The sequence below is a fragment of the Ammospiza nelsoni genome, chromosome 5 (assembly GCF_027579445.1).
Source record: "Ammospiza nelsoni isolate bAmmNel1 chromosome 5, bAmmNel1.pri, whole genome shotgun sequence".
NCBI lineage: Eukaryota > Metazoa > Chordata > Aves > Passeriformes > Passerellidae > Ammospiza > Ammospiza nelsoni.
Genome location: NC_080637.1, coordinates 68,970,354 through 68,992,050, shown reverse-complemented (window position 1 = coordinate 68,992,050; position 21,697 = coordinate 68,970,354). Strand labels below are relative to the sequence as shown.

At 44.2% G+C, this 21,697-nt stretch overlaps 1 protein-coding gene across 5 annotated transcripts in view; it reads right to left on the bottom strand.

Moving 5' to 3' along the window:
- Positions 1-1,111: 1,111 nt before the first annotated feature.
- Positions 1,112-21,697, bottom strand: part of WNK1 (WNK lysine deficient protein kinase 1) — a 98,172-nt gene continuing 77,586 nt past the window's right edge. For 4 of the 5 annotated variants that reach the window (XM_059472807.1, XM_059472803.1, XM_059472805.1 and 1 more), the window contains 9 exons: positions 19,788-19,871; positions 16,694-16,780; positions 15,970-16,039; positions 14,414-14,490; positions 13,263-13,906; positions 12,168-12,370; positions 10,989-11,183; positions 4,267-4,454; positions 1,112-3,858 (listed from right to left, as the gene is read on the bottom strand). In XM_059472807.1, coding sequence (XP_059328790.1) covers positions 3,544-3,858; positions 4,267-4,454; positions 10,989-11,183; positions 12,168-12,370; positions 13,263-13,906; positions 14,414-14,490; positions 15,970-16,039; positions 16,694-16,780; positions 19,788-19,871 — 1,863 coding nt within the window. In that variant the 3' untranslated portion in view covers positions 1,112-3,543. The remainder of the gene's footprint in view (positions 3,859-4,266; positions 4,455-10,988; positions 11,184-12,167; positions 12,371-13,262; positions 13,907-14,413; positions 14,491-15,969; positions 16,040-16,693; positions 16,781-19,787; positions 19,872-21,697) is intronic. The other variant, XM_059472804.1, reaches the window with a different exon arrangement.

Sequence of the window (21,697 nt, the reverse complement as noted above, 5' to 3'; positions counted from 1 at the left end):
CTTTTACAAGGAAAAAAATTCAAAAGTCTGTAACAGAAATGTAACGGCCTCAGCTTCCTTGGCTCTGGAAACAGAGCAGATAAGGCTGTCCCTCCTCTGACAGTCCCTGCAATGAGTCTCCTGGGATTGGTCCCTTTGAAAAGGGCAGGAAAACTTACACTGGGAGCTTTTTTTGCTCCTCGAGCCTTGCGCAGCATGACTCATAACAGAAGCCGTTCTTAAAATGGAAAGAAATGCAGCAGCAATTAGTGTTTAGAAATTCCAAATTCCTCCTTGCGAGAAATGACGCTCACTTTTAAAATTTCAAAGATTTATTAAACCTTAACAAAAACACAACAAATTACTGAAAAAGGAAAAATTACAGCGCTGAGAGTTTCCGTGACCAGCAGCCACGTGCCCTCCTGCAAAATGGATGTTCTGGGTGTTCTGCCTGTTATACTCTCAGCCCCTCCCAGAGTTTCGTCAGTCAGTCCTTCTCTGAGGAGGAGCTGTGAGGTGCTGTTATTGCGGTTCCTTCTCCCGGCCCTGCAGGATGGGAGCCCCAAGGAGCAGGCACGGGACAGCACAAGAGCCGGGAAGGGCCCTCAGGACACCGTGCTCATCCCTCAGTGCCAAAAGCAAGCCCAGGACCCACCCTGGCACGCCCTCCCTCAACCTCTGCTTCCACGGGGACAGCCACCAGGTGCTGTGTGCCACAGCTGTGTGCATTGGCAACTTGGTGACAGTCTCAGCCACGAAAGCAGTGACAGCTGATCCCTTCTCCCCCCTCAGGCCACTCACCAAGATCCATTTAGGAATTACTCTTTGCAGTACCTTGTTTCGGAGTATCCTGTTCAAGGCCAAAGGCTGGTCACTGCTTTTGAGCAGTTAAAATTCTCATTAAATTGGGTTTCTTGTATTTCCTGTGACAAACTGGTAAATTGGGTAACAGTTCCATCACTGCAGGACCAGGACAGAGGGGCTGGAACCTGATGTTCCACAAGGACACCCACAGCTCAACCAAAGCAGGTTTGGTTTATTTGAATGGCTTCATTCAATATTCTACAGAGGTAACAAACTGCAGCACGGGGCACAGTCATAGGAGAAGGTTTCAGTGCAAAACACAACTAACTACGGCCAGGGAAGCCCAAAGTTTCAATTAATTTTATTTTTTTTATTTTTATTTTTTTACAGTGTACATTGTTAAATAATGTAAAGAAAACGCTTGTAATTCAGAAACAGATTTTATGTGGAAAAAGATACTCAAAGTGTAATATTAAACAAAATAATTTAACAGTTCAGTAGCATTAGTTTATTCCTCTAGACTTCAGTTATTCATCCACAGGAGGAGAGGGAGGGAGAAAAAAAATCAATGGTAAATAAAACCAATTCTTGCATAACATTAAGTGAAAAAACGACCTCAAACTTATTAGATCAAATTTAAATAACCATGTGCTGCATCCAGCTGACCAGTTCCTCTGCCACGAGTGAGTGTTGCCCTTGTCTCATTGCTGCCTCAGCTCTGTCCCGGTCCTGCTTCCCTGGGTGTGCTCAGGAGCCTCCCCCTGCATCCATCCTCTCAGGGGTTCCCACCTGGCCTCAGCCCCGGGGCCGCTGCTCTCCTGCTCCCCCGGAGCCTGCCCTGTCCCCCTCAGCCTGTGCCCACCCTGCTGCTGAACAGGGGACAGGGACCGAAAGCATCCCGCACGTTTCTTTGTGAAAACAACAGCATGAGAACAGCTGCAGACACCAAAACTCCCCACTAAGGCCCCAGCAGGGAACAGAGATTAAAACAAACGTGGACAAGTAACAGCCCTGTGATGCAGCAGCCTCCAGGACACCGGTGACATCCTGCCAAGCACCAGGAAGCCACACCCTCATCCATCACAGCTTCTCGCAGCACTACATAAATACTGGCTGGTATTATTTTGACTTTGAAGAGGAAACCAGTATTTCTTAAATGCAAAAAGGGAGAATGACCAAAGCAGAAGATACAGTACAGGTACTAAGAGGTGACAAGTGACAGACAGTGACAGTCCTGGTACCAGCTTGAAATTTGTTAAGTGAACAAAATTGTAAATCCTCCAAGACAGACAGAGGAAACTTCTTGATGCCGGCTGCTTCAAGTACATCCATTGCCGGCAATGGACGTTGCACCAGGACAGTATGTTCCTGGCTTAAATGAATTTTACCAAAAAAAAAGGTAAGAAAAGCAATCCCAGCAGACAAGCCCAAGCCAACGAGCAATGGCACCTCTCCCTCAAGTCACATCCTGACCAAACACCTTTTCCACTTCACAGCTGGAGTCAAACTGCATCTTAAGTTGGGCCTTTCCCAAAGATACACGTTCTCCCCATCCTCTCTCCGCTCCTGACCCAGCCCTCCTGCCTCCAGAGCCAATATTGGTTAAGTCTCGTTGTAGCCTCACCTGCATCCCTCCGTCCCAGCCCACCTGGCCCCTGTCACCCCTCACCTTCAGCTCTGCCCACCTGGATCAGCGTTCCCCCACACAGAACTGCTCGGCCCCGCGGCCTCGGTGACCTCCCTTCCTCGCGCGCTCCTGCTCACACGTCCCGGGCGCTGGGCACACACATCCTGCCCTCGCCTGGCCCTCTGCCCGCCTGGGCTCTGCTGGGAAGACGACGCTAAACTGCAGAAGCAAGAGAAGTCCAAGGCACTAAAATATCCAGCAAGCATACTGGGAGAACAGACAAGTATTCAAGTACATTAATTTATACAATTTTACATTCACATTTATTTATCTAATACAATGAAAATACAAAGGAAAAAGTTAAAGTGTCTCCAATAAGTATAAGGATATAGCTAGCTTTTTTTCCCATTTTTTCTTTTTAACTTTTTTAACCCTCTATATTCCACTCATTTTTAAACTACTGTTGTCCAACAACATTTATATAATCACAGTGTTTCCACATCAAAACTGATGGTAAGTACATGTCCGCAGGGAACTTTAAAATTTTTTTTTAACAATTTAAATTGCTCTAATGCTGCAGTCAAAGCTGTTAATATCTTACTTAAAGCAGTAATGACCTATCAAGCACGGGCTGCACCACAAGTCCATTCGTGTGCCCCATCATTTCAGAGCCAGATACTATTGACTGGGGAGAGGGAGAGGAGGGGAATTTGGACAGCTTTTTCTGGATCTTGGTTCTTCAGGAAGAGGCGAGAAGCATGCTAAAGCCTCATGCTAGGGTTCAGCTCTCCCACCTCCACACGTGTGGATTCAGCCTCCAACCAGAAATATTTAACAGCAAGACTGTATGGACTGACCCCCTGGCTTCTGCTCCCAGCCCTCGTGGCACACGAGAGCAGCCCCCCTCGGTGGAAAGCACTGTCCCATCACAAGGATGCCGATCATCCTCCTCCCCCTTCCAAGTGTGTGGGGAAACTCCCGCTACAGAGAGTCGACAGCAATGGTTGGAAAAGAGAAATTCATTCCCAGTCTGGCAAGCTACCAGTTCATTGCAGCACTAGTAGTGATACAGAGCCCCATCTCCCTCCCCATGTCCTGTCCCGAGGTGTAGCCAGCAGGGTCTCTGGGCACGGCTAAGTGGTCCGCAGGTTGGAGCCTGGAGGGTTGCTGACAGACTTTTGCAAGTTGCTGATGTTGAAGCTTTGCAAAGACGCGGCCCCCACGGGCTGGAACTGGCCGAGCTGCGGCGGCGCCGGCGCCCCCGGCCCGCTCCAGGGCGGGGGGAAGGACGCTGCCGGGTAACCGTACTGCTGCGGGGGGCACATGGCCTTGCTGAAGGGACCTAAAGAGGTAGCTGATGCTGCAGGGATGGGTGTAGCACCCAGGGAAGATGTCATAGAGATACAGAGCTGACCTGGTGCCGAGAACTTCCTTGCCATTCCAGGGCCCTGAAAGGGAATCCAACAACCAAGAAAACTTTAACTGTGGAACTTTAAAAACCATCAGTCCACCCCTTGGTCTACAATGGGTATTCACAGGGCAGGTCATGACCCTCCCCTTGAGATTTCCCCTTCCCTTCCAGAGCAGGCAGTACATCCTCCACAAGAAGAGCCAGCCAGCAGTGGCTATTATTAGTCCTCATTGGTTTGAAGGGGAGAAGGCAATGATTTTTTTGATGTCGTTTTGGGTAAGAGCGCATGTGGCCGCAAATAGCGTGGATAGGGCCCCTAGGCATAGGCACAAGGTCAGGGCAGTTTGGTTGCTGCTGAATAGGGCTGTTGTTGCTGTCCCAGCTATGTTTGAAACCCCAGGGAGACAGAAGGACCCCCACCACACCCCTCAGGGTCCCAGCTCACCTCGTAGTTGCTGTGCCCTTTGCCAACTTTCTTGCCAGAGAGGTTCATGGCGTCGCGAGCCCAGTTGTCCACCAGCTTGTGCAGGTCGTCGGTGAAGGTGCCCTTGCGGCTGGAGGCGATGGCCGGGGGCTGGCTCTGGGGAGCCTGGCTGTTCACTGCAGCCCCCACGGTGTTGGTGCTGCTGGTCCCTACAAACACAAACACAGCCATCACACTGGGCTCGGCGCTGGCCTGCCTCTAGTGCATTCAGCAGCTGTGGAAATGGCACACCAGGAGTTAAAATGCCATGCAAATTAATTCTGAGCTTCAATTCCAGGACACACTGAAGTGGGAACTGCAAGGGCTCCTACAGGCATTTTCTCAGAGTGTTTCACAGATGGGTTTACTTTGCAAGAAGGGCTGCAAGTGGTCATCCTAAGAGGGGAGCGGCAGCAGCCTACAGGTGTTTGTAGGAGAAAAAGGACATTAGATTTCAGCACTGAGTGATGGTACAGGCACGTCGCTCTCTCATCCTACACCTTTAACCAGCAGCAACCACTACTGGTACAGGTCAGTTCCATCTTGGAGGACAATGCTGGATGCTGAATAAGGAGCAGTAAAATCAGCATCACCAGCTGCTCTGTAGCAAATTATCTCCACTTTGTGAAATTAAGAGAAAAATTCACCCAGTTTACAAAAAAAAAAAAAAAAAGAAAAAAGCCAAACAGCAACTGCTGTTTCCCACAGCTGCCATACTTATGTTCTTGAGGATAACCAAATGGGACTGTCTTCATCCACCAAACAGCCAGGATCTGCAGGAAAGTTCTGCACTGCATTAAAGTTTGCTTTTTGCCTCTAAAAGCATTTTTTTGCCATTATGTTCAGATTTCCTAAGTCAGAAGAATAAGCATTTGAGGTCCAAACAACTAATACAGCTTAAAGAAGGCTGAAGTGAGGGTATTCCTCAGACAAGCTGACAGGTTTCTCTTTTCACTGCAAGAACACAAAACCCCTTCATATAAATGCCAGGTTTCAGTTCTGCTAGAAAGCTTGCTGAACATTATCCTGTGGGGGGGGAAAACCAACCTAGAAGGTTTGTTTTGCATAGCTTTCCTATGCCACTCATTTATAAAGAAGTAACTACACTCCAATCTAGGTTTTTAAAAGGCAGAGCTCATAACACAAAGCAAAGAAGTGGTGTATCACCTAGGATCCTAAATTCCCAGCAGTACTGCAAAGTATCCTCATTCACAGCTGTGCAAGTGCCAGTTTATCACTACAGCAGACCCAGCAACAAAATCAGCATCAGCAGGGCTAAAGACAGCACTGCTTGCACTCACCCTCACCTATTCCTCAAGTTCCTCAAATATTTCTACTTGCTCCCTGAGGAGACTGCACCTGGGAAATCCATGAACACCTGAGTTGATGGCAGGCATTTCTGAAGGGAAGCCATTGAGGGGGATCACAGAAATGCCAGCAATGAACATCACATCTCTACTGCAAAGGCCCAATGACAGAATCCCTGTCTCTTGCCTGGCAGTTCCTTCATCTGTCCCACTTTCCCTGGCCATCAGCCACATTCCTTGCCACCACTGTATCAAAGAAAGAACTGGTTCCAAAGCCCTGCAGGAATGTTTCGTACTGAGGAGTGGATTAGGAAGGTGACATACTTACTATGCAGGACAAATAAAGTGTTACTGCCTCTAGTAGTGCTGAGGAGGGAAGGACACTGATCCCACCAGCTCCAGCTCAAGCATGGAAGTGGCTCCTGGGCTGGTGCCCACAGGAGTTGTTAGTGGGGGCAGACATGCAAGAACACAGGGCAAGGGAGGAGAAAGGTTCCCTGAGCAGGGAGTGAGAGGAGCAGGGACACACTGGGTGCTGCAAGGAAAGTGCTGTGAAATAACAAGAACCTCAGGCATGCACCGTGTGGGAAGGGCTCTGGATACAACCATTTGATAAGAACAATGATGTGAAAGGTAAAGTTAAATACAAATGAGGCAAAAGCAAGGAAGAGGTTACTTGTGGGAGGGGGAACACTGCCAAAACCAGTAATAACCACACTCCACCATGAGGTGCATGCAGGAATTGACACACTTGCTCTCATCCTCTTCAGGATGGCCAGAATCCACTTGTGCCATTTCACATTTCCACTTTAATCACTAGGTACTCTGGATCCTGGACCTACACCAGAGTTTCCTCAGCTTACAGAAGGGGGAAAGTCAATCAAGGCATAGACTACAGCACTTTCAGCTGAAGAGATGAAAGATCCCTTAGGGGAATTCAAGAGTTTTCCAAAGAACTAGATTGGTTCAGGGTGACAAAGGCTGCCAGAGCTTTGCCTCCCAGAGTGGCTTAGTCAGAGAGCTCCAGTCTCAAGTCAAAGACACAATGGCCTCCAGCAGAGCTCTCACCTAAGGTTCATTTACAACTGACTTGTCAGGAATTTTACATTTGAGCTCTGACACTCAGTGCCTGCAGAAAGTGCCATCCAGAAGAGGCTGAAAAGCAAGTGCTTCAACTTGTGGCATTCATGGAAACAACCCCCACATTCCTGCTCGGTCACAGCAGCCATCCCCAGTTCTGCTCTGACATGAGGCATCTCAAGTGAAACAGGCTCTCTCTCTCCAGCCCACTACCTATAATGCCTTCATTCTGCTCTTGGATTTTTTCCCCATAAACCACAGTCAAATGACACCTTTAAAACAGTCTTATATGACATGTGCACACACAGGCTTTTCTGAACATCTCTTGCTTTGGGAGACACACTGGAGATCTCTGATGGCTTTCTCTGAGGCTTTTAAAACATTGGAGGGGTGTCTGCAATTGGATCCATCACTGAGGTGATAAGCCCCATCAAATCCCAACCCAAGCAGCTGCTCTGAGTACAGCTCCAGCGGGTTACAATGAGCAACTGACCCTGATGTCACTGTCACCAGTGAGAGCAGAGCTCCACAGGGAAGGGGAGGCTCTGCCTGCCTCCACCTGGCTGCAAAGGCAGCACCAGCCTAGCCAATATTCTAAGGACAGAGCACACATTAGAGGGCATAACACAGACAGACAGATGCTGTGCTGGAGACAGAGTCAGGGACATAAGGCTTCAGTGACCAGGAAAAGCTGATGAATAGATTTACAATCAGGAATTGGAGATAACAGAAATAAGATAATTACTACAGAGCTGGTTGCAAGGACAGACTTTTTTCACCATCTTCCCTGAAGCACAAAGAGAGAGTAATTTGTTAAAGATAAGAGAAACAGTGAGAAATGTTTAGTATCAGGAAACATTACAAAAAGCTTGGTGAGAAACAGAGGACACAGCACAGCAGGGCTTTAACAGTCACTACTGGGACAATCCAGACAAACCCAAAGACTCGTGTGACAGTTTAATCACAAAGAGAAGAGGCCCAGCCTCCTACATTTATTCTTCCTAATTCCCAAACCATTGTGAAGAATGGCAGGAGACACTGAGGTCACAACTGTTATCAAACAGTCACAACTGTGGCTGTTATCACAGAAGGAAAAGCAAGGACATACTCAATTTTTGCCAGGACCTAGGAAGCATTTTAGAACTATCAAATTTCAACCAGCAACAGATTTATTTGATAGGTCAAGTGCTTTTAGTTTGTCACCCTCTTTTCTCAGATGTGTGAAAACAGTTCAGGCATTCCCTGCCAAGCTGTACCACTCTGTTTCTCCAGCTGCACAGTTAAAAGCATCAATCACTGCACTGTTTCCTCAACAGCACTGATTCCAAGCCAGTATCTTCTCCAGCTGTCACTCTCCACAGCAGCAACAGCACCTCAAGGACAGGGCTCCAGGAAGCAAGCAGCCTGCAGCCAGCCAGGGGCCAGGCCAAGCTGAGCCATGCCAAGTACTACCTGCTTTTACAGGACAGCTACAACACCCTTTTCAAAAGGAATCTGCTTCCCTTAGCATCAGTCCCAGAAGCACGAGACACACATGCCAAAGGACTCTTATAGCCAGATGAGAGCCAATTTACAGCAAGCCTAGGCCTTGGAAGTAAATTATACTCTCATTTATTCAGTTCAATGTCAATTCTAGAAACAGACTGGCTGTTCTTCATGTTCCCTTCCCCCAAAAAAGAATTTTAAGTTAGCTTTGGTAAGAATTTAACTTCTTCCAAGAAAGGAACGTTAAATCTGGATAGTGCAGATGTCAGTGCACATTTGCACTTTAATATACACAGCAAAAACATTTAAAGTTGCTAAATTTGAAAAATTAAATCATTTCAGTGCTTAGATCCCAAACCCAGTGAAGTGGGTTGGTTAGTGCAAAACTGAACAGCCAGGAAGAGGTTTCCCTCCTTTCCTTTCTCAGAGGACGGGGCTGTTCATTGCAGCTGTCTCTGCAGAAGGGCAGGCCCAGCTCCCACACACAGCCCTGCCAAGCACAGCAAGACACAGGATGCAGATGTGTGGCACTGCCATGCAGTGCAGCAGCCAGGGGGCTCCTGACAGCACCCCAAACTTCCTCACACCGAGTCATTCCAGAGGGTGGGAAACAAAGGTAGGACATTTAAAGGGTCCAGCATAGGAGATATTGCAGCACTCCCAAATAAAAAGCATCACACCAGCAGCCTTGGCTCAAGCATTTTGTTATTTCAGCCACATCAGAAGTTTGAGGCTCTCTTGTAAGTCTGGACTAATCTAAGTACAAATGAGAGGATTCTGAAAAGAGCTGCAAGCTAGCTTGTGAGGGCTGACAGGATGTCTAGAAATGTCTATTTACCCATTTTTAATGCTACTTGTTTTACATTTAATTTATCTCCAACTCACAGGAAAAACTTCTAAACCTGAGCCCATTAGTAGGTAAGGTTCTTTTGATTTTGCCTGGATTTATTCTCTAATTATTTTAAAACCCCTCTAACACTTGGATCTTTAGCCAGCCATCTGGTAATGAACACAAGTCATCACTGCAAGCTGCCTACAGGTGGCATCAAAGCTCTCCACTGCCACCAGCTTTGGGGACACACATCCAACTTGTGCTGCAAGCACACTGCCAGGGAGGGCAACAATCCCCCCACCACTGCTGAACTGTCCAGCTAAGGGATAACCTGGAAAACAAATCTTCCTCCATCTTCCACTACAAAGATTATCCCCCCTACAAGTCTCACGTCATTTAATTTTGCTGAAGCAAAATTACCAATGGGCCTTGCTAAGTCTCCCCAGTTTGTGTCATTTCACTGACCTATCCTGAAAGTTTCCTCTCAAGGTTTAGAGAAAATCAGTGCTTGCTATAGTGAGTTTAACAGCAGAGAACACCAAACATGAGAACCCAAACTTCCAAAGGTGTGCTAAGAGCAGCTGAGCTGAGCCATGGGATGGGAGGGAATACAAGGTGGCAGATGAAGATGGGCTGCATGAAACAGATCCAAGCAGCAGAAACAAAAACCAAAAAGACAAAACAAAAACCAGACAAGGAAGGAGTAAAGGTGTTACACACAAAGAGCCAAGCAGGGCGTACTCAGAAATCGGGTCCTCCTGCCACCAGGCTTGAAGGTCACTCTCTCAGATGCACAGTTAAACTTCGCACAGCCTGTGAGAAAACAAGAACAGGGAGAACAGAGAAAGGAGAGGAGAGGAGACACAACACCACTACAAGATGTTAGCAACTTGAAGTTGGAAGGATGAAATGCAATCACGACACACAAGAATAAGTCTCAAAGTGCAGACCAAGGAGTACAGAGACAATATACGGAGTGAAGAGACTCCCTCCAGCACCTCCAGACACGAGGCCAGGGCTGCACTGCTCCTCTCCAGGACATAACCCAACTCTAAACTTGCAATCTATAGGAAAGCCAAATCCTGGCAAAAGTACCCAGTTTTTAAATGGTACTGCACAACTCTGGATGCAGGGAGATGATTCAAGTAGCTCCAAAAGGCCTGAAATATTTCCTAATAAAAAACTCTATAAAAACTTCTTCCTTAAAGTCTGTTTCCATTTTCTGTATGCACTTCTTCAGTTTCAGCAAAAACACACATTAGAATTGATGTATTCAAACTGTCTATGGCAAAGCTTTTCAAAAAGATGTGCAGAGAGGAAAAAAAACCTACAACAGCTAAGTTCAGATAAGTAAAGGAATCATCCCCTAACGACAAGAAAAAAAACCCCTCCTTTACTGACTAAATCAGAGCTGTGCCTGAGAAATTATTTGATAACATACTAATAACAAGCTACCCACTACCTGAGAAACCTGACTACATGACCAATTTACTACTCCCACCATTTCATGCTCCTACACTGACTCTTCTTTCCAGGATAACGCACAATTAAAGAACATGAGCCTTTTTTTACCTTTTACTGTTAAAAACTCCATTGACAGCAACAGCCAAACCAGCTAGGAAGTCTAAAAGGACTATGACTCTGAGTCTTTGCAAACTCCAACCATTTCAGTTATCTGTTGACTTCAAGCCTGTCCTGCCCCTTCCTTGGTCTGATTTCCAACCCCCCAGTCTCATTGGTCTCTGAGCCAACACCTTTCCCAGGTCAGCAGAATTGGCTGCTGCCACCACCCCACTGCCCTCCCTTGTGCTGTCAGACCTTCAACCACCTCACACTTGACCTGAGTGAGAAGCTACAAACTAGCCAACAACATCCTTATCAGCCTCCAACAAAAGCTGGGGACCCCAGAGCCACTTTACTCCAGGAATTAAAAATCAAGTGTCATAAAGTCTACAATTAAATTTCACTGCTAATGACACCAATTGCAATTGGAGTCTTACCTTGGCCTGGCGCCGAGAGGCTCGGTACCGAGAGGGCACCGTCACTGGTGAAGGCAGAGTAGAGATTTTCACTGGAAGGTGAAGGTTTCAGGGGCTGTAACAAATGGTTCTGCCCAGTCTCTGGCACACTGCCAGGAGGATGAAGGGTCTGCTGAGGGGGCAAGACTGATGGTGCACTTTGAGCTGACAGGTTGCCTAGAGGAAGAAGGAAGGCAAAAAGTTTTGGTTTGCATATATTTCTGAACCTGATCAAGCATGACAATCCAGGCAAGAGTAGGAGAGGCAGGGGGAGAGAACTACTCCAATTCCTGAGAAAGCAGTGAGATGAGAAAAAATCCCCAGTTTTAAGACAACTCTGTTGTGGTTTATGTGCTCACAGAGCTTCTCTATCACACAGCAAAGCAGAAATGAGCAGGGTGAGTGGATACAGAAATCTCAGCATGACGTGGAATTACCAAAGTGAATACACAAGAAGCAGTATCAAATATTTCTGCTGGCACTGCTGGCCCTCCAACACTGCTCCTGCTGCAGGACTGGAGAATCTCCAATTACCCAGAGAGTATCCGTCACCCACATCACTCAATCAGTAAACAGAATTAGTTCCTGAGTTCTGTTTATCAGAAAAATGGTCTTAGTAAGAAAGGAAGCCTTGACAATTGAAACTGGTTCTCCGTTTGTAAGTACAACAAATCTTCAATTCCATGAAAAAACACCACTATATTAACTCACATCCACTGGGAGTTGCTGCAGTGTAAGGACACCAGTAATATCATGCTTAAGTGGTACTAAATTAGAAAAAAATTCTCTGCAGATGACTAAAGAGACCAGACCCATTCTGCAAAATCAGTTGCAGGAGGGAACAAGCACAGTTTATCTTTAAAAACCAAACTTTTCTGCCATACTGTAAATTTACACTTTTCTTCCTAGTCAGAGCCCAATGACTGACATAAAAAAAACACAAACCACAACTTTAAAACTGCTCTTTCAGTGGACTGAAAAAGTCTCAAGCAAGACTACCAAACAGCAAAAGTAATTTCAAAAATTATGAAAGAAATTCAGGGAGGAACTGTTACACAGACACACACACACTTTCCTCAAAAGAAAAGACAAAGATAGAATGAGAATGAGAGATGGTACTTGGTCTGTTTTATCTGCTAACAATATTGAAGGAAGCCTCACCTGATAGCTGAGGGCTTTTATGTCCCTGGGAGCTGCTTCGACTGGACTTGCTGCCTTTTCCTTTCGTCGGTCGTCTCCTCCTTCCTGACAGGGGTGCAGCTGGGGGAATAATGACTGCAGGTGGAGCCTTGCCCAGCTTCACATAGAGTGACTCAATCTCCTGCTTCTGGCGGCTCTGCAGCTCCTGGATCTCTTTAAGGTGCCTAACAAGTTACAAAACAGTGGGATTTACAGGAATTCTATGTATACACAGAGCTGCAAACAATTCCTCCCCTCCAGTCGAGCCAGAGCTGCTTCTTTGGTCAAACTCTCAAATATTTAAGAAAGAAGTAAATAAATCTTTTCCACTAAATAATAACCACAGAACACTCGCCATTTTCCAGTGTGCTCTAGCCCTGGCTAGAATTCCAAAACTATGTTCCCAACACTGCAATCACAAAACCAGAATAAACAGAAGTACAAAAAAAGCATTCAAATGCTACAGGAATAGCTAGATTACTCATTTTCTCAAACATATGGCCTTGGAGACTTCTACACTAGTATTGCCTTACAATTTGTTTCAGAGCAGTTGCATACACAGGATTTAAAACTGCCAGCTACTCTAAGAAATAGTACAACTTTCAGTATAAATAAATTAGTAGGTCACATTGCTTCACTTCTAAATTCTTCTTCTGAGCCAACAAGGTCTCTTCAGGAAAAGAACCATTAGAAATGCCAGAAATGCAGAGACTTGTGTGTCATTTTCAAACAACACTAGGTTTTTCCCACTAACTCCAGTGATATGCAAATCTTTCTTAGATCTACAGTCTTATCCATAGTACAGCTGGCAATCTACACACAATAAGGTCACAGGGTAGAAAATTCAGCCCAACAAACAAGTGGGCTCTTTTGTTATAAGTTATACTGCTTTCCCACTAAAGAACCTTGCTTCCCACATAAATGCTGACAACGGCTCCTGACACTTAGCAAAGCGTAAGGGAAGAACAGGTGAAATTCATTTTAATGCTGTTACATCTATTCCATACACAGCCACCCAAAGGAGAAGCCTTACTTCCATCCAACCATTACAACCACCCAAAGAAAAACCACCCTTACTTCTCCCGCAACCGACGGAGTTCCAACTTCAAGTCTTCATCTTCAATATCCGACTCATTGTCACTGCTCATGTAGGAGGAGTTGAAGGAGTTGCTGAGGCTCTGAACAGGGAGGCTGATCTTTGATCCCAGGTGCTGGACAGAGTCTGGGCTCCCTGAGCCATCATCCAAATCCTTAGCCATGCCACTGAGGAAAGCGACCTCCGGATCAGAGGATGGACCATTCATTTGTGGGGACTGCCTGGACTCCAACTCTTTCTTCGGAGCTGCAGCTGAAGAAGCAACTTGTTCCAAGCCCACAGAGAGAGGAAGAGTCACCGGCTCTTTCTCCGCACAGCTGACCTCATCCCGAGCCTTGGACACGGAGAAGCGCCCCACTTGGTCCGTGGCCGTGGTCACCTGGAAGCGCCCAACCTTGGTGGCCTGAGCAGCGTCTGCCAGCGCGGGAGCTGCCCCAGGAATGCCATCCACCACATCCAAGGGGGTGGCAGCCACAGCCCCGCTCTTCCCAGCCTGCTTCACCAGCGTGCTCTCTGGGCTACTGCCAGAAAGGCTTGAAGAATCACTGGAGGTGGTTTCAAATTGCACTGGCTTCGTGTCAGGTTTGTCACCCTCTTTTAGCACATCATCCACTGCCACCGAGACCTATAATAGAAATACAATCATGCAGACTCCCTTAGTTTTTCCTTAACGTGCTGCTTTTATTTCCCTTAATGGTAAGACGCATCTGAGAGGGGAAAATAACTCATTTCCTAGGTATGCCACAAAGCAAGCCACTGCTTCCCACCAGGCAAAACACTGCCACACAAAGCAGCATTCTTGTAATCTGGAGGATTAACTCCAAGAAACAGCAGCCTCAGATGGGGCCTCCTTCACCAGCAGGACAGAACACAGTGAACATCCCAGCCCTGATAGTGAAAGAGCAGCCCAACATTAAAGACCAAGGCCAACACCTGATGAAACCCCATGTTCACAACTCCAGGCCTGCACAGACTGTGCAATCTCTGCCCTGAATGGAAACAGCATCTGCAGACCTGCTTTCACAATCTCTACGAGGACAGCAAAGTGCTGCACATGGCACACTGAGCTGGCACTGCCAGGAAGCACCCAAAGAAGCTGCACCAAGAGCCAAGTGAGTTTAGCAGCTGGTACCTGAAACCGCCCCATCTTCAGCACACTGGCTCCTGCAGCACACACAGCATTGCCCTCTCCATCACCTGCTGCCAAAGCTGAGGAAAAGGAAAATGGGATTAAAACAACAATGAGCAACATATTATTTCAACTCCAACCATTTCTTTTTATGTACTTCAAATTCAAGTAGCTGTTAACTCCAAAGAGGCTTCTAGACTCAAAGCACCACATTAAAATGTTAATTATTGTTAAGTCGAAGCATTTTTCTACAAACCTTCCCTGCACAGTGTATTTGGCAAAACTACACTTTCAGGCAACAAAAAAAAGCACACTCATTTCAGAGATGTGAAATAGACAACTAATAAAAATAGAGCTTTATGAAAGAAAAAACTTATTTTGATTCAATACCCAGAGTGACTACCTAAATTTCACAACACTGGGGACAAATTATTCACCAAAAAGGGGCAAGTTGAAGAAATGCTATAAGCCACATTTACTCAAAGCAGTCTATCTGAAGCTCTCCAAGTTGGATTTTTAGGTGTCAGCTCCTAATTTTGTTGCTCTGTGCACTGGCAGTATAAAGTTACAAAGCTGAGAAATAACATTCTATTTTTAAATCAGTTCTATTGGACAGCTTGCTCTGTTTATTAAGCAACTTCCCAGTATGTTTACCTTTACTTTCTAAATTTAAAAGACAAAATCCAACTAACTCTATAGCAGACTAATGCATTCCACATTATAGTTCACAAATGTCCCAAAATTAGAGTATATAATTTATTTTCCTTCACAGTTTTATTGGCTTCTGAAGGTTTGTTATTCAACTTCAGAAGCCCACACATGTTAAATAGTGTTTACTAGACAGCTCAAGAAAAAATTTCAGCACCATATTAACAGCTTCTTTTAAAAATAGAATATTTAAAAAAATGAAAACAAATAGATGAATAATGATAGGAAAATCTCAGATTATTTTTCAAGTGTTTGTATTCCCCCCGCAGTAACTCAATCCATACAGATTTGAAAATCATTGATCATCCAGACTTGAACTGGTGATCATCCAGCCAACCTTCAGTTGTTCTAAAGCAGAAAGAAGTCTGGGTCTCTTACTACCTTACTTAAATTTTTACTAGTTTAAGCTTGGCTTCTCTGTTGAAACAGAAATGAAACACCCTTAGGGTAAGGGAGAGGTATCCTACATGCAGAACACAGTGTAATGACACAAAATGGGTCCTATTGCTGTTGCCAGGAACATAGCACATGACAGAAAACAGTTCCTTCAAGTCCTGATACTGTACCCTAGCAGCAGAGTAGAGATTCTTTTTGACTCTTAATTTAGCATTTTGGAAAGCTTTAACTCCTAAATGAGTCACTACAATACACAAGTATCTATCAGTCCCCCTCCTCATGGCCCACAGGGGAAAACTTCAGTCTGGCTACTAAAAACTAATAAAATGCCCTGAAGGAACTGCCATTCCATAACTCAGTAGAAAAGGCTGTAACCTTCCAAGTGGTTATTCTGTTCCATTTTGATTTCTATCTCCATGCTGAGGAATCACCTAAAGTAATCATGGCTGTCTTACCATCCTTCAGACTCTGTGTTGCTGTGGACACCGGCCCAGTAACCACTGTTGATGCTACTGAGGGCACAGACTGCAGGTTCAGGGAGGAAAAGAAAATAAATTAAAATACTTAGCAGTTTCATTGAATGCCAACAAACCCAACATACTCCATATTACGTAATTTTTTTGCTTCCAACAAAGTATGATACATGAAAAGACAAATGCAAGACAAGAGATTTTACAGGCCTTATAACCCTGAGGCTGTGAGCAGACCACCCCTTGGCCTGTGCAGAAATAATACAAGTGGCATAAATAGCCACTTGTATTGTCAGTCATTGTCTGCATTCAGTATCCAAAGCTCTTTAACAGAGGCTTTTAAAATTTCAGATCCACACTGGAAACAGCCCTCCCAAATTAAGACTGACATATCACATATTGCTTTTTAGTTCTCTTTCCCTTTATTCCTCTGTCACATCCATTTCTAGTTTGGTGACATCACCAGGAAAGTTGGAATAACAACTAATACCAAAAAACAGCCTCAGGAAATGACATAATCTATTGCAATATACAGACTTTCCCGATTTTGGTTGACTCAGTCCCAAAAACTGGAAGATGACTCTGAATTTTTATTTTTAAAGGTCTAAATACTGGTGTAGTGATATTAAAGGCAGTGACCTAAGAGTATGACTTTGGAAAAACACTGAGGTTTTCCAAGACTACTGAACTGCCAACATTGCAAACATACACAGGCAGGAGCAGATGTCACTGGCACAGTCTCTGGACTAAGGGTTCTTCTCAGCTGAGCATCCAGATCTTCCAGTGGCTGTTGGGACTGAGAAAGAAAAGAGTAAAACAGTGTCCCAGCTCAGGAAAAACAAAAGCATTGTTGAGAAACAGACATATTCAATACTAAAATTTAAAGCAATCATTCCAGCTTGCATATTTCTGTCTAGCTTCCTTCCTACACATTTAGATTTAACATGTATAGCATGGTAAGACTGGAAACAACTCACACAACATACTTGTTTAAAAACAACAAAACACAAAAATTAACTGGAACTTAAAGAAAAATAAACTCTACAATACCACTCAAAACCAATGAATCAATAAAAAACCCTCAAGTTCCCTCAGAGAGGCTATATAGATGGATTGACTTGGAAAGGGTGGAGAGGGGCAGAATCTCTCAAGTATGCTTATTACTTAGATTTCAGCTATTTCAGTTAGAATACAAGATGTTTTTAAACTTGGCCAATTGGATTGGAGAAAGGAAGAGAAGAATATTTTACCTAAAAATATCTTGAAGATAAAAAAAGTCCCAAAGTCTCAAAATGACTAAATGAGGGCCATGCCCATAAGATACACTGAAAGAAGAATGTATTGTCAGATACCATTAAGCTGCAATTCTGACCCTACAGAAAAGAAATTTTCATCCACACTTGAACATCATTAATCTTTCCCAAGTACAAAAAGAAAAGCTGTATCTGTTTTTAAAACTGAAGCAGGGATCATGACAACATAAAAATAATACTACTTTCCACTCAAAGTTAGAGGTACATAATAGCATAAAGATGCTTTCAAAAGGTTGCCAGGATAACATTCTTCCTGACATGTGGATTTCAAAACAAAACCAAAGCCCTAGGAACCATAAAGCCTGTATCAATTCCATTGTACAAAAAAAAAAAAAAAAGGCAGAAGATGCAGACTTGTATGGCTCCATTTAGAAACCCAACTGCTTAGTGACAAGTGAGGTAATTTAATCCAACACTGTAAAATAGAGGGGACATGTTACCTGAAATACTAAAAAATTCTCATCACTTATGCTCTCAAGAAGATATTTGCTTCAAGTAAACAAATGGCCACCAGAATGATCAGGAAATAAAAGATTTCCTTATGGAACAAGGGGACCAAAATGAAGCTTGAGAGATTAACCTAAATACACTTTAAAAAGCAATTAAGGAATAAATAGAACAGGTATTTAAGAGTATAGAACAGACTGTTCAAAACTGGTCTTGAGATGACGTGTATTCTGTCTGCAAATTACAAGTGTGCTGCTAAGGGAAGGGGAAAAGTTGTGTAATCACCTACTGGTGACAGAAGCAGCCCAGAAGGCAAGCCTGTCTACTTTAAGACAAGCCAGTAATTTTCCAGATAGTATTATGTGATAGCAGCAAATGCTCTGAACAGTCAATTAGATTTGATTCAGTTGGTTTCCTCCAACTTTGTTTCACTCCTAGACAATCCTTCTGAGTTCAAATGAGAAGTGAAATTCACTAAGTTGTTTGCAAAGGACAAGAAGCAAGGGATCTATATTTGTGACTCTTCCATGCTACAGATCCTGCCAGAAATACCTATGACAAACAGGAAGCAGCCTTTTGCAGTGGTACTGTGGCTTGAGTCATAGAAGTGGCTACAAATGCTTTTGAGGTTAGGGGAAAATACTACTAATATACTGAGTTTCCAGCAATGAAAAGGACTATGAACTCCATAGGACTGATTTTCACCAGCTGTCTCCTGATCCATCTGATACCTGACCATGGGAAGAGTGCAGGTAACAATTATCACCAAGTTATTCTAGTCTTCAGTAAAACCATGCTTCAGAAAGAACTAACTAAAAAAGAAAAAACAGCTTCTGCCTCTGAAGTTGGGGGATAAAAAGTGTTTTTTTCTTCCTCAGTTTGGAGGAAGAAGATGCCTTGCTACTCACAGGGCAGGAATATGGCTTATAGTTCTAAGATCAAGATGTAAAAACGAGCTACTTTTAGAAAATATTTCAGCTGAAGAAGCTTTTTTTCTTCCAATTTCAGATGCCATGTGCCTTAGCTGTACAAACCACACAGAATCACAGACTGGGGTCAGGCTGGAAGGGATCACAGTGGGTCACCTGCTCCCACCTCCCTGCTCAAGCAGGGCCAGCCCAGAGCACAGGGCACAGGATTGCACCCAGCTGGTTCCTGGCTATCTCCAAAAAAGGAGATACCCTTTTGTCCACACCCTCTCTGGACAAACTGTTCCAGTGCTTGGTCACCTGCACAGCAAAGAAGTTCTTCCTCATGTTTAGGTGGAGCTTCTGGCCATCAGTTTCTGCCAATAACCTCTTGTTCTATTGCTTGGCACCACCATTTAAACACAAGATATCCCAGCTAACTACTGCATACAAGGACAGAAACTAAGCAGGGGAAGCCACTGCTGCATTTCAAGTCGTGTTTATGATAAAGAACTTCAAATACCTTTTGAAAATCTTGAAGTCTAGTGAAATCAGAATGCAGTAATAATCACAAAATAAACAAAACAAAAAAAACCCCAAAACCAAACCAACACAAAACAGCAATCATCAAAAGAAACTAAACCCCAAAACCTCATAAGGAATTCACAAATTTTTATAAACATTTCAAGGCAATATATAATTTTTCATATTATTTTGCTACTATACTCTTTTCAAGAAGAAAACAGGTTCAAGCTTTATGCACACACTCCACTGCATTATATTAAAAAAAAAACCATTTCATGTTCAGATTAACACACTAAAACCCCTAAGCCTGATTAGGCACTGGGTACAGCACCCCAAAGGACGAGAACCACAGAATGGTTTGGGATGGAAAAGACTTTAAAGACCATCCAGTTCCAATGCCCTGCCATGGGCAGGGACACCTTCCACTAGAAAAGGTCACTCACAGCCAGTGCTGAAGCCACTCAGGCTACTGCTACAGCTACACAAAAGAGGTTACTCAGTCAAAAGAGAAGAAAACCAAGAACATTAATAACATGCAACGGAGGGTTTAATTGAAACATGCTCTCTGAAGGGAAAAGAACCAGATAGAATCTGCCAAGTTGTGTAGCACCTGAGTTAGTGAAGGTCCTGGCAAAGGAGGCAGCTGCTCACTGGATGGAGTGCCAGCCGGGAGGTCAGAACCTACTGGGAGCACCTATGGACAACGGAGAGGAAACGCGCGTCCGTCAGACATGGAACAACAGCAGCATCAGGTACCAGCTACAGTCACTCATGTCATACAACAGGAGCCTTAACTTTCTTTTTTTGTAGAGAATTCCTTCCTGGACAGTTAGCATAGAGTCTTTAGGGACTTTTACAACCAAATTGGGGAAAGTTGGATGTGTTTTTATTTTATAATCCAGATTATCCCTGAGCAGCCACAATTACCAGTTTAAACAAACTGGAGTATCCAGAAACAGAGTATCTTGGGGATATTATTTTCAAGTCTGGAAGAAATGCTAAAATAATTAATCCAAGAAGCTTAATTTCTAAAATGGTGCAAGAATGTACTCAGTCTCCTTACAATAGCTCTATGTTAACTGTCCATTAGAAACTGCAAGCTGCATGCTTCCAGCAAATTGTTCCAAGCAACTTGACTTGAGAACAGGAACTGTCAGTGCCTGAGGATGTCTCCACTTGTTGAGAAACAGATTTGTAGAGCTCTCACACCAATGTTTTGATCCATCACTTCTTTTTGAGCCTGAAAGGTGTTGATGACCCACAGAAGGTGATTAGGCCATGCAACTGGGTAGGGGGAAGTATCCAGGTTATGCAGAGGAGGTTAGAGAGGGGTTAGAAGGAGTCATCAAAGCCTCCTCACCAGGTCAGACAGCACATTCCAGTTAGTCATTTCCATTGTTAGGGAAGTGGCAAGTTCTAGGAACTAGGCAACCCATTGCACAATTTGCAGTTTTTATTCTCAGCTGTCATCTTGAGGTTTGACAGTGCCCATGAAGTCTGAGCACACACACAGCCCATGAGCTACAGCACAGTGCCCCGTAGGGCCGTGAGCTCTGCAGGACAGGGGCGCAGGCCACAGCCTGCTCCAGAACCAGTTCTGGCCTGCAGTGTGTCACCACAGCTCAAAGTAAAGCTTTAAATTGCAGGAGCAGCTGCCCAGTGAAGATGCTCTCCCCAGAGTTATCTATCCTGCCAATAACACTTCAGCAGGAACTGGCTGAGTTGTGTTAGCTCAACTTCTCTGTGCAGCAGGAACACGTGTGAGGTTGTTACCTGTTCTGAGGCATGATGAATTTTTAAGGTGTAGTAACTTCATCATTTAGTTTATCAATAAGAGGCAAAACATACTTTAAATACATTGCTAAGACAAGCTGAAACACATTTAACTGTCTGGCCATAAACAAAATGAATACACAGACACAGAGTCTAGCAAACCCCAGAAGACTAAAGCAATAAGCTCCTTAATGCTCAGCAACAGCACAAAGTGAAACTAAAATTAAACCTTGTAAAAAAACTAATTTATAAAGGAAAACTTCAAAGAGGAGGTAGGATTTCTACAACTGACAATCAATCTCCTATAACATTTATTACATTTAAACCCAAGTCTCTGTAATTACAGGTTTGCAATTAGCAAATTTCTAACTGCTCTGACTGTTGCTGAAAAAATACCAGTTTCCATTTTTCCAATATTTCTTTTCCAGTTTTCAATTTCACTGAAATATTAATGGATGTCTTTGTGTCTAGATTTCATTATCAACTTTTCTGGCACATATTCCCACTCTTCCATAGCAGAGATTTTCTACTGTCTTTGACAACAAAGAGTACATGGGAAAGACTACTAATGAATGGAGATGCTGAGAGCATTGGCTCAGCCTGAATTGGCCTGAAACTGGTTAATAGGAAGGCTGGTTAAAGACAGCCAACACAAAGTGTTGATGAGTATAAAAAAACTTGACAGAAACAAAAAGAAGAGAATATTAAAGTTTTTGGTTTGTTAAATACCTGCAAGTTTCTTCAATT